General features: G+C 38.2%; 1 protein-coding gene across 3 annotated transcripts in view; it reads left to right on the forward strand.

Annotated features, from left to right (window-relative positions):
* The window catches only part of METTL25 (methyltransferase like 25), a 46,891-nt gene extending 34,650 nt beyond the window's left edge, over positions 1-12,241 (forward strand). The window contains exons 10-13 of one of the 3 annotated variants that reach the window (XM_067469120.1): positions 1,696-1,770; positions 2,608-2,679; positions 8,125-8,260; positions 11,374-12,241. In XM_067469120.1, coding sequence (XP_067325221.1) covers positions 1,696-1,770; positions 2,608-2,679; positions 8,125-8,238 — 261 coding nt within the window. In that variant the 3' untranslated portion in view covers positions 8,239-8,260; positions 11,374-12,241. Of the gene's footprint in view, positions 1-1,695; positions 1,771-2,607; positions 2,680-8,124; positions 8,579-10,446; positions 11,186-11,373 lie in introns of those variants that run through there. The other 2 variants (XM_067469119.1, XM_060777377.2) reach the window with 2 other exon arrangements.
* Positions 12,242-20,931: the final 8,690 nt, after the last annotated feature.

The following is a 20,931-nucleotide window of genomic DNA, read 5'->3' on the forward strand; positions in this document are numbered from 1 at the left end:
TCTTCCTTTCCTTAGTTCTTTTTTAATGTTATTTATTTATTTATTTATTTACTGCGCTTATAGACTGCCGTTCTCAGCCCTGGGGCGACTCACGGCGGTGTACAACATGTAAAATCAGGTGCAATTTACAACATAAGCCAACATCAACTAGCAATATCAAAAACAACATTAAACAACATCAATATCAATAATACAATTACAATAAGTCATTCGCTACAAGATACTCCACTTTGGCAGAAAAAATGAGATGCAAAGATACAGAATGGGGGACGCCTGGCTCGAGAGCAGTACGTGTGAAAAAGATCTTGGAGTCCTCGTGGACAACAAGTTAAACATGAGCCAACAATGTGATGTGGCGGCAAAAAAAGCCAATGGGATTTTGGCCTGCATCAATAGGAGCATAGTGTCTAGATCTAAGGAAGTAATGCTACCCCTCTATTCTGCTTTGGTTAGACCACATCTGGAATATTGTGTCCAATTCTGGGCACCACAATTCAAGAGAGATATTGACAAGCTGGAAAGTGTCCAGAGGAGGGCGACTAAAATGATCAAGGGTCTGGAGAACAAGCCCTATGAGGAGCGGCTTAGGGAACTGGGCATGTTTAGCCTGAAGAAGAGAAGGCTGAGAGGAGATATGATAGCCATGTATAAATATGTGAGAGGAAGCCACAGGGAGGAGGGAGCAAGCTTGTTTTCTGCTTCCTTGGAGACTAGGACACGGAACAATGGCTTCAAACTACAAGAAAGGAGATTCCATCTGAACATTAGGAAGAACTTCCTGACTGTGAGAGCTGTTCAGCAGTGGAACTCTCTGCCCCGGAGTGTGGTGGAGGCTCCTTCCTTGGAAGCTTTTAAACAGAGGCTGGATGGCCATCTGTCAGGGGTGATTTGAATGCAATATTCCTGCTTCTTGGCAGGGGGTTGGACTGGATGGCCCATGAGGTCTCTTCCAACTCTTTGATTCTATGATTCTATGATTCATCGTTGAACCACAATCCAAATCTCGTTATCCATGTTCCGTTCCAATCGTCATTGCCAATTGTTGCCGCACTTACTCAAATGCCTTCTCAAACAACCATGTTAGTCTTGTGAATCACAATTATACATACAATAAAAAGAGAGCTGGAATACACCACACATGCAGACACTTTGAGTGCCCTCCTCCATTTTTTCCAATATCTTCATTCCAGTTTGGTGCTCCCTAAACATCTGCTTTATAGGAATACTAAACTCATCAGCTGAAATAATTGGATCCAAGTATCTTTCTATTAGTAGTAGAGTCCATATGGATCCAACTCAAAGTTTCCAAGCTTGTTCTTTTATCAGATATTGACATAAACTTACAGAACTTGACATATTTGTTAACGCCAAATTGACACCCCACAGAATTCAGTGGGATATACTCCATAGTGAAAGCATGTTTAGAATGGCAGACTTAGAGGTATTTTCATTTTTTACAATTCTAGGCATAGTTACAATTCTACAATATTGTGTAACTTGTACTGCAGGTAACTCAGGCATAAACAACCTCGAGAGTAGAAGGGTAGAAGAAAGTCATTAATAGCAAGTTAGAAAAATATTGATTGCCAAATGAAATTTTTCTTTGTTCTGAAGTATTCTTAATTAGAGAAAATAATGTTAGCATCTGCTTCAGGTAAGCTTTAATTGCTGTCATCAATTTTCTTCCTATTGCAGATTTCAGACAGCCGCATAATGGAGTACTTTGAAAAATACAAGCACAGAATGAATGAGATGGAAGCTTTTAATATGGTAAAAATAACAGTATTTGAAAAGTTGTTTTTTAGGTTTACACTAGGCTATCATTGATTTGTAAGAAATTTTATAATAGGGTGGATCAATTTGTGTTATGATACCATAGAAAAATTGAAAAAAAATCACCCCTTAATAGGGAGCATGCTCTCTTCCAAAAGTATATTAGGTGTCAGTAAAACAATAACGAGAACATATGGATATTCTTTTTGAAGTATAATAAATGTGAAAAATGTCAGTTTCCTTTTGAACTCATATTAGTCTCTGTGCATTCCTTTTAGTACATTTCATTGTTGGTTTTCCTTTTAACGAGATTCCTGCCACTTGAAGTGGGTTTTTTTTAATGCTGAGTTATACCTCAAAGCTACTAAATCAATTGATGCCATGCCTAATACATTTGACAAGCTTTGATCTTTTACTGCACTGATATTCCAAAGATGTCCGGCAAAATAGAATTGGTAAGGTAGGAGTTGTACTGTATTTTCTCAAGAAAACTTGCCCTTTAATTATTTTGGTAAGGAAAGGGTTTTTTTTTGGGGGGGGGGGTTTAAACTGTTTGGTAGCACAGACTCAGTGCTGAGGACCATTTTGAAAACTTAATAGGAGGCAAAGGATTTTAGTTAGGTAAGAGTATATTCGTAACACAGTTTTTATGCTTTTGCATTTTGAATGTCTATTAATAGACCATGGCTAAATCCTGTTTTGAAAATGCCTATTTTTGTCAGCAGGGCTGAAAAGCTGCTGACATTGTTGATAAAATCATGAAAATCCCATTAAGATGAAATTTAAATTATATAATAAATATTTGTTAGCTAAGTTGGCATTTAATTCTTTCAGCTGAAAGTTGTCCTGGGACCTTGCATAGAAGTACTGATCCTTCTAGATCGTCTCTGCTACCTTCAGGAACAGGTAATTAGATGTATGACCTGCAGTAGTAGTTTTATGAACCATATTGGGTCTCTTTGAATTAGTAAAATAGCAGCAGAGTAAATCTTTTTCATATTGAAAAAACACACATGTGGTTTTCACATATTTGCCAAACTTTTAAAATGTTCAGACCATCACTCCCAACATAGCCTAGCAGCTGTTTTTACTTTGGCACAATCTGCGGCAGTTAAGTTTTTATCTTCTCTAAATTGCTTGGTAAATTACTAGTAATAAAGAAAAAGTATTGCCCAAACAGATATTTTAATTGATAATAGTTGAACTGCTGAACAGTTTTTACTTAGTGCATGCTACTGTTGATGTCAGGAGTTGTATTCATATTTTAAAAATCCATACACATTGGGATTTGAATTATGATAGTGAGTTATCTGGGATAATGTTTGTAAAATCATCTTGGGTGTTAGGTTCAAAATGGGGTTGTCTTCTACAAAAATAATTATGAGTGAATTTAGGAGTCAGTCACATACTTTTTTGGTACTGGTTCATTTAACCAGTCTTTGCTGTTCTACATATACTTACTATATACTAATGTGGAAATGTTTCACCCAGAATACATATTACTTCTAGCAGCATAGTTGTACTATGATTCTAGATGTCACATATATCAACCTGTGGGTCCCCAGATGTTTTGGTGTTCAACTCCCAAGAATCCTAACAGCTGGAAAACTGGCTGGGATTTCTTTGAGCTGTCAGCCAAAACACCTGGGGACCCACAGGTTGAGAATCACTGTTCTAGGGTTATTGTGTTGCCACTCAAATGGAGATTATGCACAGTATCCAAAATGGTGGCTTAGCAACATCATCTTGCAACTTCACCCTCTGCATTAACCACATGACTGGATGATCTATAGCCTGCAGAAGTAGCATCCAAAGAAGAGTGACATCTGTATACTTGAGCAAAAGGGTACTCATTTGATCTGGCAAATGATTTCCCATTATAATATTTAGAAGGAAGATGTTTGGTGATAGACTCATAGGTCATTTCATAACTTGCATCATATATGTTCATCAGCCTCATGCAGTTTCCTGTAAGAACATGACACTGTGGAGTTCCAAAAGGTATCAAATCCAAGCAATTGAAAAATGAGTTATAGGTGGCAGCACATTGTTGGCTGAGAGTAGAATATTATGTAGAGATCAAGACTATCAAAATGTATCAAATCACTTTGGTACAGGGCTTGGAAAATTGCAAAAGAATGCATGTCCTCAGTAAATATTTTTAAAATTCATATACACTTGATTCAGATGAATTTGGCACCTTTTGGAAACGCTGCAAATATATGGCCATTAGTAGGAGCTGCATGGAACTACAGGTTCATGTAGTCACTGCAGCTACATAACTTTGGCTTCAGAAAATTCCTCATCAACAGTCTGGGGCAAGAAAGCAATTGACTATGCAAGCAAAAAAAAAAACTGCCAGAAAAACAAAAATCCAGACAGACTTTGTTGCATTACAGCAGCTACATTAAACAACCAAAAGAAACAGATTTTTTTTTTTTTTGGTATCTTACCCGTTTTCTAAGTAGTAAATTCAAGGGGTTTCTCCCCCTATTCTTTGCTTTGCCTTTCAAAGTATAGATTTGATTTGTGAACTGATCGTTGGGGGCACTGACCGCACTATTTTCATTCTTTCTCTCACACTCTCTCTCTACTACTGTTGATATATAGTTATATTCTGGTATGTAGTTTCTCTACCTCTCCAGGTGCAGGCCCACTTTCCCCTTTCCATCTCTGTTCCCCCAGCACTGGCCTTTTCTTGGAATTCAGCAGAAATTGCTTAAAAAAACAACCCTTTGTAGCCCCCACATATAGCCCTTACATTGAGAATTTATTTCTTCCTAGGAAAGAAACTACTGCCACTTCATTCTCTTTGCAGGCAGTTGCTTTGTTTTGTTTTGTTTTTATGCCTTAATTGACTAGGGGAAGTTATGAGGCAGGACCAAAACTTCACATGCCTACTTGTTCTTCTTTATGTCTCTGCCTTTTTTAGCATTTCTCCTTTGTCAACCCTCACTTGCACTTTGTTTCTTTCATTCTGTTCTTTTCCACCCCAAAAATAAAGGGGCAAAGGAAGCATTCTTTTTGTTTGTGCTCTTGTGAAGGAAGAATAATTGAGAGCTGATTTGTTTGGGGAAGAGAAGGAAAACTGTTTCTAGAATCTTTTATCTTTGTTATGAAAACAGATGGTTGTTGTACTCTAATGGAGCTCTCCATGGAAGTGGAGACAATGTTCACTCTAGATACACGCAGGAGAATCCTAACTATGGAGATCAATGCCATCTGTTCTTGCAGTCTTTCTACTTTAATACTTTTTTCGTGTCAGGGGCAACTTGAGAAACGGCAAGTTGCTTCTGGTGTGAGAGAATTGTGCGTCTGCAAGGATGTTGGCCAGGGGATGCCCGGATGTTTGATGTTTTGCCATCCTTGCGGGAGACTTCTCCCATGTCCCCGCATGGGGAGCTGGAGCTGACAGAGGGAGCTCAACCTGCTCTCCCTGGATTTGAACACTAACTTTTTAGTCAGCAGTTCTTCTGGCATAAGATTTAACCCATTGCGCCATCGGGGGCACCTACTATGAACAGGAGAGATTTCCAGTTGTTATATGGAAATAGAAAGCTTTCCTCACATGTCCCAATCACTTGTACAGTCCTGTAATGTTTGTTTTGCTGCCTGTATCCCAGTTCCCTGTGACAATTGGATTTTGAAAATGTTGGCTTGTTGTGGAAACAAGGATTGGTGATAAAGCTTCCAAGGAGATACCTTTTCCCCATGACAAATCTTACAGGAGTGAATTTCCCTTCCTAAGGGTAAATTTCCTCTTGTTGCTATTGTCCCAGTCCCAGGCCAGAGAGAGAAAGAGAAGGAAGAGGCCTCCTCGCCCGGAAGGCCTTCCTGGGACACAAGGAAACTCTGAACCGGGAAAGCAAACGCCAACCTCCGTTTATATTTTGGAATTATATCACAATCAAATGTTTGTAACTCAGGAATTGCCTGCTCATTGTATGGATGAAGAAGCACTTACAGATGCAAGCAGCTGCTTCACTCTTCCCTTTGCACAAACCAAGAAGCCTTTCATTAAGTGTAGTTTTTCATTTGTCCAAGTGGCTCTAGTTAGTGGCTTCTAAACAAGCCAAATATTTAATATGATGACTTCTTCTGAAGTTAGAAGCTATAGTTTTCTGGTTCAGAAAACAATGGTTAGCGAAAAACTTCACTGCAGAGGTTTATTTTCAGCTGGCCCAAAGCAAGGAACAAAGTAGCTGTCATCCCATGGGCTAAAATGTTGCTTCTTAATATGATCTGTTGATGGTTTAAACACGACCAATGGTTAGGCATTATCACATTAGTAGTAAATCCATTTTTCTCATTCTTCAACCTGGATCACCTGTAAATAGTGCTTGCATTTTAGATGTGCAGTGAAGTTTAGGTAGGATGGCTGAACATTTTGCACATAATAAAAAGAAGGGATGAACAATGAAGACTGTTTTGTATTAATAAGAGGTTTTGTTTTTGTTTGTGTTTCCATGCACACGTGCATGTGAGCGTATATCTATACATGGGCACTATGCTTTTATAGCCCTAACTTTGGACTGTGGTTGATGTTTTGCAATCTTTTTTGTATTAGGAATACATCCATGTGAACTGCTCTGGGCTTTTTTCCCCATGAACAAGTCCTTTGAAGATTTTTATCCTAGGATTTTAATTTTTTTAATTTAGTCTACAGTGTACTACTTGGAACAACTGATTTCTAATAAAAGTATGCTTTTGCTTTTAGTGGCTATTTTTAGAGAGACTGTTGAGATATCTAAATAATGATGTAGCTTTTTCCTCAAGAGCCAACAAGTTTTAAATTATACCTACAGTGCCAGGGACCTTTTCCATAAGATACAGGATTTGTGAGCAGACCCAGAATTCTGATTCTTCTTCTAACATTTTGGTTTTTTAAAAAACTTACTAAGTGCAACACAGGCGGACCTGTGAGCCAGAAATCCCACGCATACAAAACATTTTCTACTGCTGGCATTTCACAGCAAGATTTTTAAGAAGAAAAAGGGACCAATCCGATCGTGTTTAACACTTTGTCTTTACTAAATTTGTCATTCAGTGATATGTTCACCATGACTGCTCAGATATCTGACTGTGATATCATTAAAACAATTCAGTGCTATTTTTCTGATACACGTCTTGGTACAGAATTGGAACTGGTCATTGATTTTATAAATGTTTTTGTATTGTATTTTATGTGTTGTGTAGCACCATTGTGCGCTACTTTGCAAGCTGCCCTGAATCCCTTTGGGAGATGGCGGTGGGGTATAAATAAAGTTGTTGTTGTTGTTGTTAGGTAAAGATTTCCCCTTGACATTGAGCCTAGTCATGTCCAACTCTGGAGGGCGGTGCTCTTCTCCATTTCTAAGCTGAAGAGCTGGTATTGTCCATAGACACCTCTAAAGTCATGTGGCCAGCATGACTGAATAGAATGCCGTTTACCTTCCCGCCGAAGTGGTACCTATTGACCTCACATTTGTGTGTTTTTGAACTGCTAGGGGCTAACAACTGGGGCTAACAGCAGGAGCACACTCCACTCCCAGGATTCGAACCACCAACCTTTCAGTCAGCAAGCTCAGCGGTTTAACCTGCTGCGCCACATGGGGTTGTTGTTGTTGTTGTTGTTGTTGTTGTTGTTAAATTTCACTGTTTCAGTGGGTCTATTTTTGCTGGAATAAGAATTACATTTAGTCTGATATCCTCATTTTAGAGATGGCAGAAGATGCTTTTTACTTGATGTAGAAATGCAAAATGACACTTCCAGTCATTAAACTATTAATTAATCAATAAAAAAATGGAAAAGTACATTTGTTAATACCCCAAAAATCTTACGGTCATTTTTGTCATATACTTGCACAGCTAGAGTTTCAGAAAACAAATGAAATAATACACTTTTAATGCATTAATCAAACATATACCTTCCCACCTTGTTCATAGAAATTGCTACTGTGAACTACTTATACTTATGGATTTCTCAAACACACGCACACTAGCTCCTGATAGTAACCCAACAAGAGCTTGTAAAGCTGGCCAATGAGAAAAGTGTTTCACTTCTGTAGACATCTGGTAAGTTCTTGGACTGATAGATTAACAAGGATGAAATAGAAATTCTTCATGTGGATTGTGAATTCACAAGGAAATGGTCAAGATAAGATAAAGGTCTTTTAAAAAGCAAAGCATTTAAAACTGTTGTTATTAGCACTAAAAGTGCCTGGGAAAGATACTGGGAGATTAACTGTTGTTCGTAGTTGGCACGTAACTTACAGAATTTGTGTAATGTTTTAAATATGAATGTGTTGCTATATATGAGCTTTCAAAGTCAAATGTCTTCTTGATATAGTCTGATCAAATATCATTTTACAGGACAACATTGCCTGGTCTGGACTGGTAAAGCTTTTTGATCCCATAAAATCCCCCAGATGCTATGCAGTTGTGTCTCTGAAGAAACAGGCGTTTCACATGCAAGCAAATGGCTAAATTGATCCAGACTTCAAAACCGGTATTACTGATGGATTTTGAGTTCAGTTTGTTTTCTACAGTTGTTCTAAAATTATTTTTAAAATCTGCTGATTGTTATTTTAAAATGCTTTGGTATGTTTATAGCTTAAGGCAAATTAATTATTAGAAAAATAAAATCTATTTTTGTATGCCTGATTACCCTAAATTATTAATAAAACAGGAAATGCAAATTTTTATTCTAGCTTTAAATGTCATGCGAATTCTTCGTTTCTTCATGAAAAATTAGCAAACTGTAGGCCAGAAAACCCATATCACAGATCGTCCATAAACAGATCTCCCAATTAAAAATGTGAAGCTAGCTTTGTGTGTTTCTATTTATTCTTTTCTCACACACTTTGTTCTAATTAAGCTCCCCACCCCACCCACCCCCACACACATTTATCCCCAGAAATTACTGTTGGCAACTTCTTTAGTGGCACAGTTTAATAATTACAACCAGTATAAGTATGGGCTATCGGAAAGTTGGATCATTCCTTCCTTCCTTCCAGCCATCAAATCTCATTTTTGCAACCTCCGAAGCCCCCCCCCCCCCCCAACTGCTTTTTAAAAAAAGTTTCAGCACAATTTGAGGGCATTTTTGCCTGAACGATGTTCAGAAAGTTTCCAAAGGCTAGGAAAGTATCCCTAATCTGTCTATTTTCATAGGAATCCTCAACGTTTCACCATTTCTAAAAGATTCTGAGGACAGTAGAGCACTATTGGTGCGGCCCATGGGGCAGTTTGGTAAGAATTGGCTCCTGACTCCTGTGTAAAGCCTGCCCATGCTTTAAAGAGTCACACATAGAAAGTCAGGGAATTGGCTGTGTCATCCTCATTCTTTGCTTCTCATCAGAGTCAGTGCCTACTCAATGCTGCCTCAGGTTTTTTGCCTAGTAAATAGTTATTAGTACTTCTTTACTGCTTAATGTTCTCCCTACATATCCATACTTCATAGGGTTTTCTGTGAAAATTGAATCATATATAGCTAACAAGGACAAGCGTAACACTTCAGTTGCAACAATCATATCCCCCAAATTCTTGTATTTATCAGGGAGCTATGGCCAAGCCCCACTTTCTTGGCCTATGTACTCTTTCTACAGTGGCAGGCTGCAAAGTGTCTGTGCGCGGCTTACAAAATCTGGCAAAAATTCAATGCCGTAACATACATATTACAATAAAAAGGTAAAAGTTGTCCCCTGACATTAAGTCCAGTTGTGTCCAGCTCTGAGGGTTGGTGCTCATCTCCATTTCTAAGCCTAAGAGCCGACATTGTCCGTAGACAACTTCAAGGTCATGACTGCATGGAGCACCATTACCTTCCTCCTGGAGCAGTACCTGTCGACCTACTCACATTTGCATGTTTTCAAACTGCTAGGTTTGCAGAAGCTGGGGCTGACAGTGGAAACTCACACTGCTCCCTGGATTCGAACCTGCGACCTTTTGGTCAACAAGCTCAGCAGCTCAGTGGTTTAACCCACTACGCCACCAGGGGCACATATTACAATAAAAACCAATATAACCATAAAACATACCCTATCAGCTATAAAACAATGAAAGCATATTAGCAAATAAACACATTAGACAATGAAACTGTTTAAAACATATAACATATTTAAAGTATAAAGTGCCAAGTCTTGGGTTAATAATTCGTAATTAGTCCATAGTCATTGTCCAAATGGTTGAAGTCAAATTCCGTATTGGCCTGTTCTCCAAATGTCTGAATACACCCATATTTATTGACCAGTGTTTTAAATTGCTCTATATAATAATTTAATCTGACGTAATGGTGCAACATGGGTATATCTCAGTTAACGATGGAGATGTTTTCCTAGGATTTACTTCATTAACAGAAACTTTGGAACCAGAAGTAGAAATAACATGTAAAAAGTATCTATGCCACAAAAAAGACTTGTTGAACATGTTTCAGCACAAAAACAAAGAACTTCCACCCAGACAGAAGGCAAGAAACGGAATGCTGGGCTGGGCTCTGATAAAAAAAAATCTTTATAAAAGGAAGCAGCTTTGTGTGAGGCTTTGTTAACAAAGGTATCCCTGCTTGGGTTTTTTAAATTTAGTTTGTGAATATGTTAACTTAAAGAACTAAGGAGGTAACTCCAGAGTGGAAGAAATAATTTCTGATAGTTTTATATTGTATTTTATAGCAAATATTTTAAATATGTTTTTCAGGTAACACAAAATGCTGACATATTTTAAACTGTATTAAATTGGCAGGCTGTTTTGTAAGTAACATGCCTTCTTAAATTATTTGGGCTGGTGGGTATTATTTGGGATCTATCTGTTCAGTGGCATTCATGCTGCTGGTATGAAATTGTCTGTGGCCATTGCACAGCATAACATATTTGCATGAATGATCTTTCAGACATTCTCAATAAAGACATCAAAAGAACACATTTGTAATTACACAACTCCCTAGGACTAATGTTGCATCCCTTCACCTTTCTTGACTCTCCAGATGTGGCCATGAGAAAGAGTATTTTCTGGAAATGTTGGGGATCAGCAGCTTACCTTTTAGATGCACGGGGACACACAGTGCAATATTCTTTTTTTTTCACCCACTTCCTCCCCCTTCCCCTTTTGCCTTGGGGAGAAGATTGTTCCTAAAAAATGGCTATAGTCACCCAGCCTTTCTGTACCGCTCCAGTAATGAATAGGAAAGTAGCAACAACAAAAATGACATCCATTTGTTAGTACTAATTGGCACAGGCCTATTAAATCAGTGTAAATTTGGTAAGTCGATAGTTAAATAAATAGCATTGGTTTAATAGGTATACTTTACTGGGGACTAACAACTGGATTTAGGTCACTGCTATTGGATAGCCTGGATTTAGGTCAGTGCTGTTGGATAGCAAATGAATACAAATGTATTTGTGTGATCATTTATCTTGTAATGAAATAGAGGATAGACGGAAAAGATACATACAAGTCTGCTGGGAATATTTCTGATATAACTCCTGCTGAAAAAAATGAATTACACAAGGACTTTCATTTAGCAAGAACTCAGAGAACGATGGCTTATACACTCTGAAATCGTTCACATGGAGCAGTCATGTGTAGAAAGTACTATTTGACCTGATTTGACTCCATTGTTTTCAGGTTACAGTGCATGTAAATGAAGGTTTCTGTCATTCCATGAACTATTGGGAAAGATGGTGTTGACCTCATAGTTACACTGCCTCTTACTGTGACCCAGATCTGATACAATGTCAATAAAAACCTCTACTAATGCACCAGAAATTATACAGCGGATACCCCAAGCCAGCAATGCTGACTGTAACAACTTGCCGTCTATCTACCTACCCAATCATGTTGTGGAAAGTGAAAGAAATTAGAAATATAGTGTCAAGGAGAAAGAAGCAAAGAAACAAATACAACTCTGAAAGATAGGCGGCAAGAGACTCGGTGTTATATTATCACCTAAAGGCTTTCTTCTTCCTGTGTTGGTGGCACAGATTGACCTCGCTCAGTGTCCTTTATGCAGTTCTTTCCACAGAAGTTCTCTTCCTGAGGAATTTTAAACCCTATAAATCGGCCTTGTGGCTTTTATGGCATATTCCACATGTTAACAATCAAAGCATTTTGAAAGTTCACATTAAGGGTGCAAAAAGCCAAAAAGTTTCATTAGATTCTGTAACAGTATTTCATTATTGATGTTATTGGCTAGAGGGATGTGAATTGATTTGTTGATGTGTGTATTTTTAAGTGTGAGTTCATTAGACCTGTACAAATTTTATCAGTTTAGTAAGGAATAAATGAGTGAGTTCTGTTACAAGTCAGATCGTTTTTAAAGGTGCAGATCGAGAATTATCTCAATGTATAAAAATTGGGTTGTAAAATTGGATGTGTAAAATTGAGTTTATTTCATGCTCATATCAACATGTTGAGCTCAGTTGTAACTACTAATAAACATGCAATACAATGTAAAAATATTAACATGTATATGAATGATAATTTGCTAGAAATTAGTAATCGTGTAAAATAATATGTTTCTTTACAAATGCTTTATCAATTGTAGATATTATAGGCAATGTATGCATAATAAAGATTTATTAAATTATACTGATGCTAAGAAACTTGCTCAACTTGAGATTTTAACAATTCATGTGTGTTGCTGGAAACTTTCTGATTTCTTTTCTAAATCAGAAAGTTAGTGAACCATGAAGAAAAATGTGCATGCTTATCCAAGCTTAAAAGCTAAGTAAGTGGCAACAGTGACTGTTGCCATATTAAGAGGTGAGGATTATTCCCTTTCTGTTCCTTGCAATATCTCTTACTCAGGAGAATGTCAAGATAGCAGTAGCCTGAAATCAGGCATTAAATGCTATAGCTGTAATATATTTCAAAACTGAAAATCCAGGTGAAAGAAATTCCAAGTAAAACACATATAAAAGGAAACATCCACATAGTTATGTTTAAAAGGCAATTAAACTATACATAAGACTAAAAACCATCAAAACCGTATATATTAGAAACATGAAAGATAAGTATAGTACAGTACACTTATAAAGTCCTCTGTAAAACAGGTCCCAGAAGCCTGTTGGATTTAGCATATTAACTGAAGGAAAGTGTAGCCACAGAGAAGGTTCTCTCTTACATTCCCACACAAAATCCCTGTCAGGGATGGCCAGGTGGCCAGGTGGATAGATGGCCTCCCCTGAAGTTATTAGAACTTGAATAGGTTCATTTTAGGAAGATATAATCCATCGGATAGCATGGGCTTGAGCCAGATAATAGTATTATAGGTCACAAAGAACAAAATACACAAAGAAATGTAGAAATGTCAAGGCTTTGGAAAATTCACAGTGAAAAATTCACCCTGTTTGAACATACAATTATCTTTACTCAGACTATCTGAAAAGGATGTTATTTCCCAGGTCAGCACTGAAAAAGGAAATGTTTTTGAGACTGAGTATGGGAACTCTTTCATCACTGTAACTAGGAGCCCCTGGTGGCGTGGTAGGTTAAACTCTTGTACTGGCAGGACTGAAGACCGACAGGTTGCAGGTTCGAATCCGGGGTGAGCGCGGATGAGCTCTCTCTGTTGGCTCCAGCTCCCCATGCAGGGACATGAGATAAACCTCCCACAAGGATGGTAAAACATCAAAACATCAGGGCATCCCCTGGGCAACATCCTTTCACACCAGAAGTGACTTGCAGTTTCTCAAGTTGCTCCTGACATGGAAAAAAAATCACTGTAACTAATTGGTAACAGTTTTCTCCTGCATTGGAAGAGGCATAGGACCTCATCCCGTAGAGGCTGAGAGGTGTCATGTCCTTGCTTCCCCCATAGCCCATCATATGACACGGCTCCATGCCAGCAGAAAGCACTCGACTCCTCATAGAAAAAAAGCTAGAGAAGGTGAAGAAGTGGGGGACAGCAGGAAAATGTTGTGGGAAGGAATACCACGATCCCTGATATTAAAGAAATGCAGCGTGATACTGTCCCACTGTTTCCCCAGCTGTCTCCTGACTTCTTTGCCTCAATATGATGAGGTCCCTAGTGAAGATGATAACAGGATGGTGGCCATAGCCAATTCTGGGAACTGTATCCTCTTCAAATACTTGAATGTTTCCAGACTTGTCTGAAACAAAGGCAATCAAAACAAACAAAGATTGAAAAATGTTATATTACTAAAATACAGATTTTAGATTATTGTGATCTTGAATTAGTTAATTTGTTTTGTTTTCTTTATCTAACTCTTTTTAACTTGTTCTACATTTTAAGGGCTGTACTGAAAATGTTTTATTAATACAAGATGGTACCTGAAGTTAAAACTACCGGAGTAAAGAAATCAAAGCTTCTAAAACACTTTGCAGATGTATAATGTAATCCCTGATACTTAGAAGTTGTGAGTAGGCACGCACGGATTGTGCTGTGAAGCTATTACAGAAGTATTTAGTAGCAACAGGTGAGTGGGAGGAATGTAATCAATAGGATAACATTGATTGTTCTGGTGTAAAAGAGGGTGCAAGTGCTGTATCTCAAGTGAACTGAGACAGAAAATCACATGTTCTTCTTAACAAGCCAATATCATATCAGCATGACATCAGATGGTTTGTAGTGATACTTTGGCATTGTCTAACACAGCTGTAAGAGTAGGGAGTGTAAATACTAGGCATTAGGTGAAGCTTTGCATATGTGAACAGGCCACACGTAGAGAGCTTCTATTTTGCTTGACATCAGTCAACAGATCGTAAGCACACAAAAGTCTCCTCTGAAGATACTGCATGGAGGTAATATGCATGAATTGAAAAGCCATGTTAGGCCTCATGCTCAGACCATTGATAAACTGTTAATGTCTGAGCTGTACTACTTCTGAAAGCTGACGGGAAGCATCATGATGAATTACCTTTCAAAAATAATTTCTTGCACATTTATAAAAATTAGTATTCTAGAAAGAAGTCTTGGCTTCTCCCTGAAATTTAGTTTATAGAGAATAATGAGTATAATTATTTCAATCAAGTGGGCATCTCAATGTTGTTAGGCTGCAACTTCCATCAGCCATAGCAAGTGTTGATGGATGATGGGAGTTGCAATCCTACAACATCTGAAATGTCATGTCTTTTTTGTTTCTTGTACAGAAGGCCATTCAATCACATCAACGGCTCCCATGTGCAGGCACAGTATTGATGCCTTTGCTATTGTTTCAGAAAATAAGGCCATAGAATACTTCCTATGTAGAAAAGAAAGGCATAGCAGGGTAATAAATTAATGCAACACTACATTGCTTGGAAGACATGGAAGTTTCCATTTTCTCAGACAGACAGGAAATAATGAACAGAGAAAGAAGTAATCCCTTCTTTAAAGAGGAGTCTAAATCCATGATAGTGCAGTTTGCATTCATGTTGATAAAGGTGTTGTTAGGAACAGCTGCTTTTCAGCTCTACATGGAATTTATCAAGAAAAACAAGACATGATAAATCTACTTGGCTACAGCCCAGATGGTTAGACTGATGCTCAAAGTGCCTTAATTCACAAGCTGCCAACTGCTACAGAGGCCTAAGATGAAAAGAGAATAGTCACCTGCTCAGAGCATAAGTTAGTAGTGTCAGACACTCTTGAGAGGAAATTTTAAATCAGCAGGAGCAGTGCTGATGCCTTCTGGTTTATTAAATCATAGAGAACAGTAATTGAAATGTACGTGGGAAATCTACATTGGCCAGGGCCTTGCATATTCTTGGAATAATGAATGAAAGTTGACAAGCCCACAATTCACAAGAGTTTTTCCACCATAAATCATGAATTCACTTCCCTTGATTTTGAAGGACTGAAGTCATTGAGAGGGTACACAGATGTTTAGAACACTCAACACAGGTTGCTTTTGCATAACTGGTGTCTACATGGATTTTTTGTTTCTCGTATAGATTTTTTGTTTCTCGTATGTTTCATTAATGATTGATAATATATACCACTTAGAAGAAGATTATTTCCTGGTCCTGCTTGGATCACTGAATTTGTAGTAACTTAACTGCAAGGCACCTACTGAACTATTCAGTAAAACTCTTGGACTACTGGATTACAACAAAAAATCTTCACAATTAAGTCACTCTTTGTGTGAGATTTTCAAAGACAACCTCTGTTAGACAACATAATAATTTTAATTAGGTTTTAAAAGACAACTTATGCTACTCAAAATAAGATTTTTTTTCCTTTTTTAGGCTTCTTTTCTTACTATTTGCACTATGTCTAGCAGACATGTTGTCAAATAGGCTTGTGCATTTTGGCTGAACCTTGATCTATTTCTGCTGGCTGAATACCAGTATCCATTTTCATGCGCCTTCCAAAAATGGGTGGGTAGCTGGATAGCAGTTTTTGCTCACTAGCCCAGAAATGCAGCAAGATCCGACCCATTAGTAGCAGTGAGGCTCACCTGGGACCCTTTCTTTTTTCCTTCAAGGGAGCCTGGGTGTCAGCAAGCAGGGTTAATGAAGCACCTTCTTGGGAGCCTTTCCTTTTTTCCTTCAAGGGAGCCTGGGCGTCAGCAATGGGGTTAAGAAAACACCCTATCCGGCTCATTATGGGGGGGGGGGGGGGACGGACTTCCCACAGGCTCCCCTTCCACATCCTTGATTAAGACCTGGATTAAAAGCATCAGAGTTAAGATACCACTGTTTCTTTGATCCTTTCCCTTCTGTCTGTAGAGGAGACCAAGTTTAATGCTTCGTTAAAGCTGTTTCTACTCTAGAGGAGAGGCGCTGCAGGCAGATGCGTGCTTTCTTTCCCTGCAGCACATCACACAACTTCCCAAGGCATTTTAAGGAGGCCCAGATAAGGAACAATGACCTAGAGCTATCTTCCGTGGGCTTTCATAAAAATCCCCTCTTTTGCCTCTACTGCAGGCCCTGTCTGGAGTGGGCATGCTTCAATTTCCTTTCTGTGGGTTTAATACTTCCTTAAAGCTATTTCTACTTTTTACTCTAGCGGAGAGGTAACTAGGTGGTAGTTGTTTTCAGAGTTTAAAAATTTTCTTTATGTTTGCTGGGATTAATAAAATTATTATCCTTTAAAAGTATTTGAAGGAGAGGAAGAGAAGGAGAAAGAAAGCTAAAAGGGTGACTTTCCCAAGCCCCCAAATGCGAAGGCGCACACCACCCACCGACCCCACATGTCCCCAATTCCCAGTCAGCTCAACTGAAATCAAGAAAATAAAGGAAAATCAAAAAGATTAAACTGTGATGCCAAGTAGGGGAGATGGGGCTGAGATGAGCTGCCACGAGTCCTGTTATGGACAGGAATCCTTGATGGCTGAGCCCTTGCTGCTACGGGCACCCGAACAAACTGAAGAAGCTAGATTGGCAGAAGGAAATGGCTAAAAACAGATCCGCGCTCAAGCCTATTGTCAAGCATAAAACAGAACTGAGCTCTAGTTTAAATCAATGCTGTGTTTTGTACCACTACTAATTGCTGTTGTAAGCGGTTAGAACATATACTCCTATATATTGTTGTTATTGTTGTTGTTGTTGTTTATAAGAGGAAATGAATTAAATAAATGTATTTTTGTACTTTTCAAAAATTCACTTCACAACTCATAAATGTAGAATATGAGCCATATGTTTTGATTGATTTTACATTTTTCTTTCAGATGGTATTGCTCAAAAGAGTTTGCCATGGAAAATATTTTGGAAATATTGTTACATTGAAAACTCTTTCCATTGAGATTTGAAAGTCATTAACTAAGGACACATGTTAGAAAAAAATGTCTAAAGACAACATGTCAGAGTGTCAGGACTAGGACACCTCTATTACATTGATGCATTTTTATTGCCATTAATCCGTAAATTCCCCGCAGAATGTACACAAATATATTATTACCGTGCTGTATTTGTTTTCCAAATTCTGACCCTGTTTGGCAAAATGCAGCCTAGGATATGTGAGCACTGAGACCTTTTTCTCTTCAGTAAGTCTGAAGCATCATTTCAATGTGCCATTCTCTGTTAAATAGCTTGGAGAGTTGCATATGAAATCAAAGTAATGCTCAGTTTCTATGCCAACCTAGTTTTGCAACATAGGTATCATAGATGGAGAAGCAGGATAATAGAATAATTTCACTGATAGTGCTATTCAAGCCAAGGTAGGCAGATCAGGTTGCATTTAAAGGGCTGGGGTGGGTCTTGAAAGTGCTCTAATGTATGCTCCCTTTTGACATTTGCTCAATTTGCTTTCACTAAAATGCTGATGATGGCAAATAAGACACTTTTTTAAAAGGCTGGAGAAAGCTGTAAAAGCTGTAATCCATCGAAATCAGTATGGCCATGTCAACTAGTAGCAGCAGTTTTTCAGAGTTTAACAAAGGGAATATTCTCTGACTAGAAAAGTCAGAGACGGGGGGCGCATCCACACAAATTGTAAAATGCATGAGCTCCCACACTTTTACCTGAGGTGTCCAAACAACATCTCAGGGAAAAATAAATTTGACACATGGAAAGACCCAGGTCTATACAGGTGTTGGCCCTGTGTGGATTGGGCCTATGGATTGCATTGCTTGACTTCAAGGCCAATCCACACAGCTGCCTCAGGATTTCCAGCCTCCTAGAGCCTGGAAAACCCAAGATAACCCCCACCCCAAAATCACTTTAAAACCCTAAAAAGTAAAAATTACTTACCTGGCCGCCATTGCCCTGTGGCTGGCCTTCTTGGCACGTAGAAATGACATGCCAGGAGAAGGGGGACAGGAGGAAAATCGGTCCTTCCCCCCTTCTCCTGGCATGTCATGGGTAACGGCAGCCAGGTAAGTAATTTTTACTTTTTAAGGCTTTTGGGGGTCGGGGTTGTTGTCTGGGTGCCCTACCGGAAGGTCCTTTCTGAGATGCTGGAGGTGCCACCATCACTATAACAAAAGGGGAGGGATATGATCCTCTGTATAAGAATAAACTATTTATCCCTCTGTTACACCTTTAAAAATGGTCACCGATGGTCAAAATGATCTACTTAAGAATTTTATCATCTCTTCTGTTTCTACGCCCCACCATGTTTTTTTTTCCTCTCCTACTATATCCCATCCATATCAAGCTATTCCATTTGCACTTATGCCTTTGATACTTCATTTCTATTATTATTGATCTGATTTGATTGATGGGGAATGCCACTTTTATTTTAATGAACAAAAAAAAAACTACAGTCTCCAAGAAAAATGTTTTTAAATGTACTATAAAAAGATTTTAGAACTAGCTGTGTTGACATAGCATTTTATCTACACTTGAATGTGCACAAGTGGTTTTTTTCCCTGAATGAATCCTCATTCCTTTCAGTGCAAGAGATAACTCTGTACATTCATGGTAATGCACACATGAATTGTTGAGCTCATTGGAGGAAAGGAAATGCTCAATTAATAAATACATCTTCTTTCTCCAGTGGAAATTTATTCCCTCCCCCTCTTAGTTGATTTCTTTACATCAAAGTCAGAACTCCTGTATCTGAGTACCAGATAGTTGTTAAATTGCCCAATTTCAGAAAATGTGCAATATTGTTTAATCCAACTCAAGATAATGCTATAGACAGAAAGAGTGAAACATACTTTCTGTAACTGTATTTTTTAAACCAAAAAGAGATGTTACCAATGAAAAATGGGGTGAAAGAGTATGCCTACCTATATATTGTTACTTCAATAATTGTCACTTCAGTAATTGTAACTGAATGTCATATGGTAGAAGCAGAGTGACACAGATGCAGAGAAGATGTCAAAGATGCCTAAATATTTCCACATACTTTAGCCCAACCCAGAATGTCTATGTACTGAAAGACATTCTACTGAAAAACAACTACACTCAATTTAATGAGCAGAAAACAATAGCAAGGCCAATATAATTAATGGAAACCAGGTGACAGCCATTGGGGGAAAATGTCAGCACTGACCACACCAACTGTTTATTGTGGGAAGAAAGCATAAGGATTATAATCATTACCAGTTAATGAATGTTGGTTACTAACTTCACACATGTACTGTTTTATGTTACCCAGTAACCGAGGTAAAAAAAAGCCCTAATGCCTTCCTTAGGTACGAAGGGTTACATTGCATGTTTACTACAACTTTTCCTAATATAGAGCTTTCTTGGGTGTTCCATGCAGTATGCCTTTTAATGGCTGTGTCAATTTAGAAACAGATGTTAGATTTATTTCTTCTGTAAACAGGACTGTTTTCAAATAAGAACAGTACTGCATACACTTTGTACAAGAGAGATTTTAAAAGTAGACCTTATTTCTAAATACAGTGGTAGAATTCAAAGATGTAATTATTAGAGGTGTGCATTTTTCATCAGTTCTCGTAATTCGGATGAAATTCGTTAAATTCGTACTTATGAGGCAATATCCGATACATTGGCGTGGCCCACGCCAAAAATGTAATAATCAAAACTTACCCCATAGTTTTTTGTTTTCGTTTTGTAAATCTTGGAAGCCACTCAAAGTCCGTTTCATATTCAGTGCAAGGAAGCAAAGCTGAAAAAGCAGAATCAAAAAGGCTGCCTTAGTGCCTGCTTTGGCTTCCCTCTTTAAATTAGTAGCCTCTTGCCATTGGGAGAGGGGAAAAGAGAGAGCAGTATTTTCTGGAAACAGCACAGAACTCTGGGAAATGTAGTTTGGGAAGGGAGGGTTCCTATGCCAGAGAATTCAAAAGGCCCTATCCTAAACTACATTTTCCAGAATGCACTGCACTGCTCAGCATCAGAGAGATCTGCCCTCCACAGACAGCCAGAGTTCCAATAAATTACGTTTTTGTTCCTGTGTTATAAATGTAACTTCCTAATTGGTCCTTTCATAAAAACATGGTGAACATTTATTAAACCACAGAAACTTTGTCTTTGAATGAGGGACAGCACATTTTGCTGTAGTCTCCAGTCTACCAATTTAACATTGTCATCCACCCATATAACAAAGTTTTTGGCGCAAAAACAATGTTCCTGGAGTAGAACTACTACTTTTAAAAGTAAGGACTACACAATTAAACAGGAAATAACACTTTCAAACTAGGAATATTTTTATTATTAAAAATGATATTTATATAAGCTTTTGAAAATTCCACAAAAATCCCTGGATAAGTGAAACATTCCAAAATTTGGTGAGCTAAGAGTGATAAATGTGTTCTACCATTGTAGTGAGTTTCACCCCAATAGGTGTAGAAATAAGGGCAAAAGAAGCCCCTGAAGTTCCCCCAATTA

Source organism: Anolis sagrei, chromosome 5, assembly GCF_037176765.1.
Source record: "Anolis sagrei isolate rAnoSag1 chromosome 5, rAnoSag1.mat, whole genome shotgun sequence".
In the NCBI taxonomy this organism is placed as follows: domain Eukaryota; kingdom Metazoa; phylum Chordata; class Lepidosauria; order Squamata; family Dactyloidae; genus Anolis; species Anolis sagrei.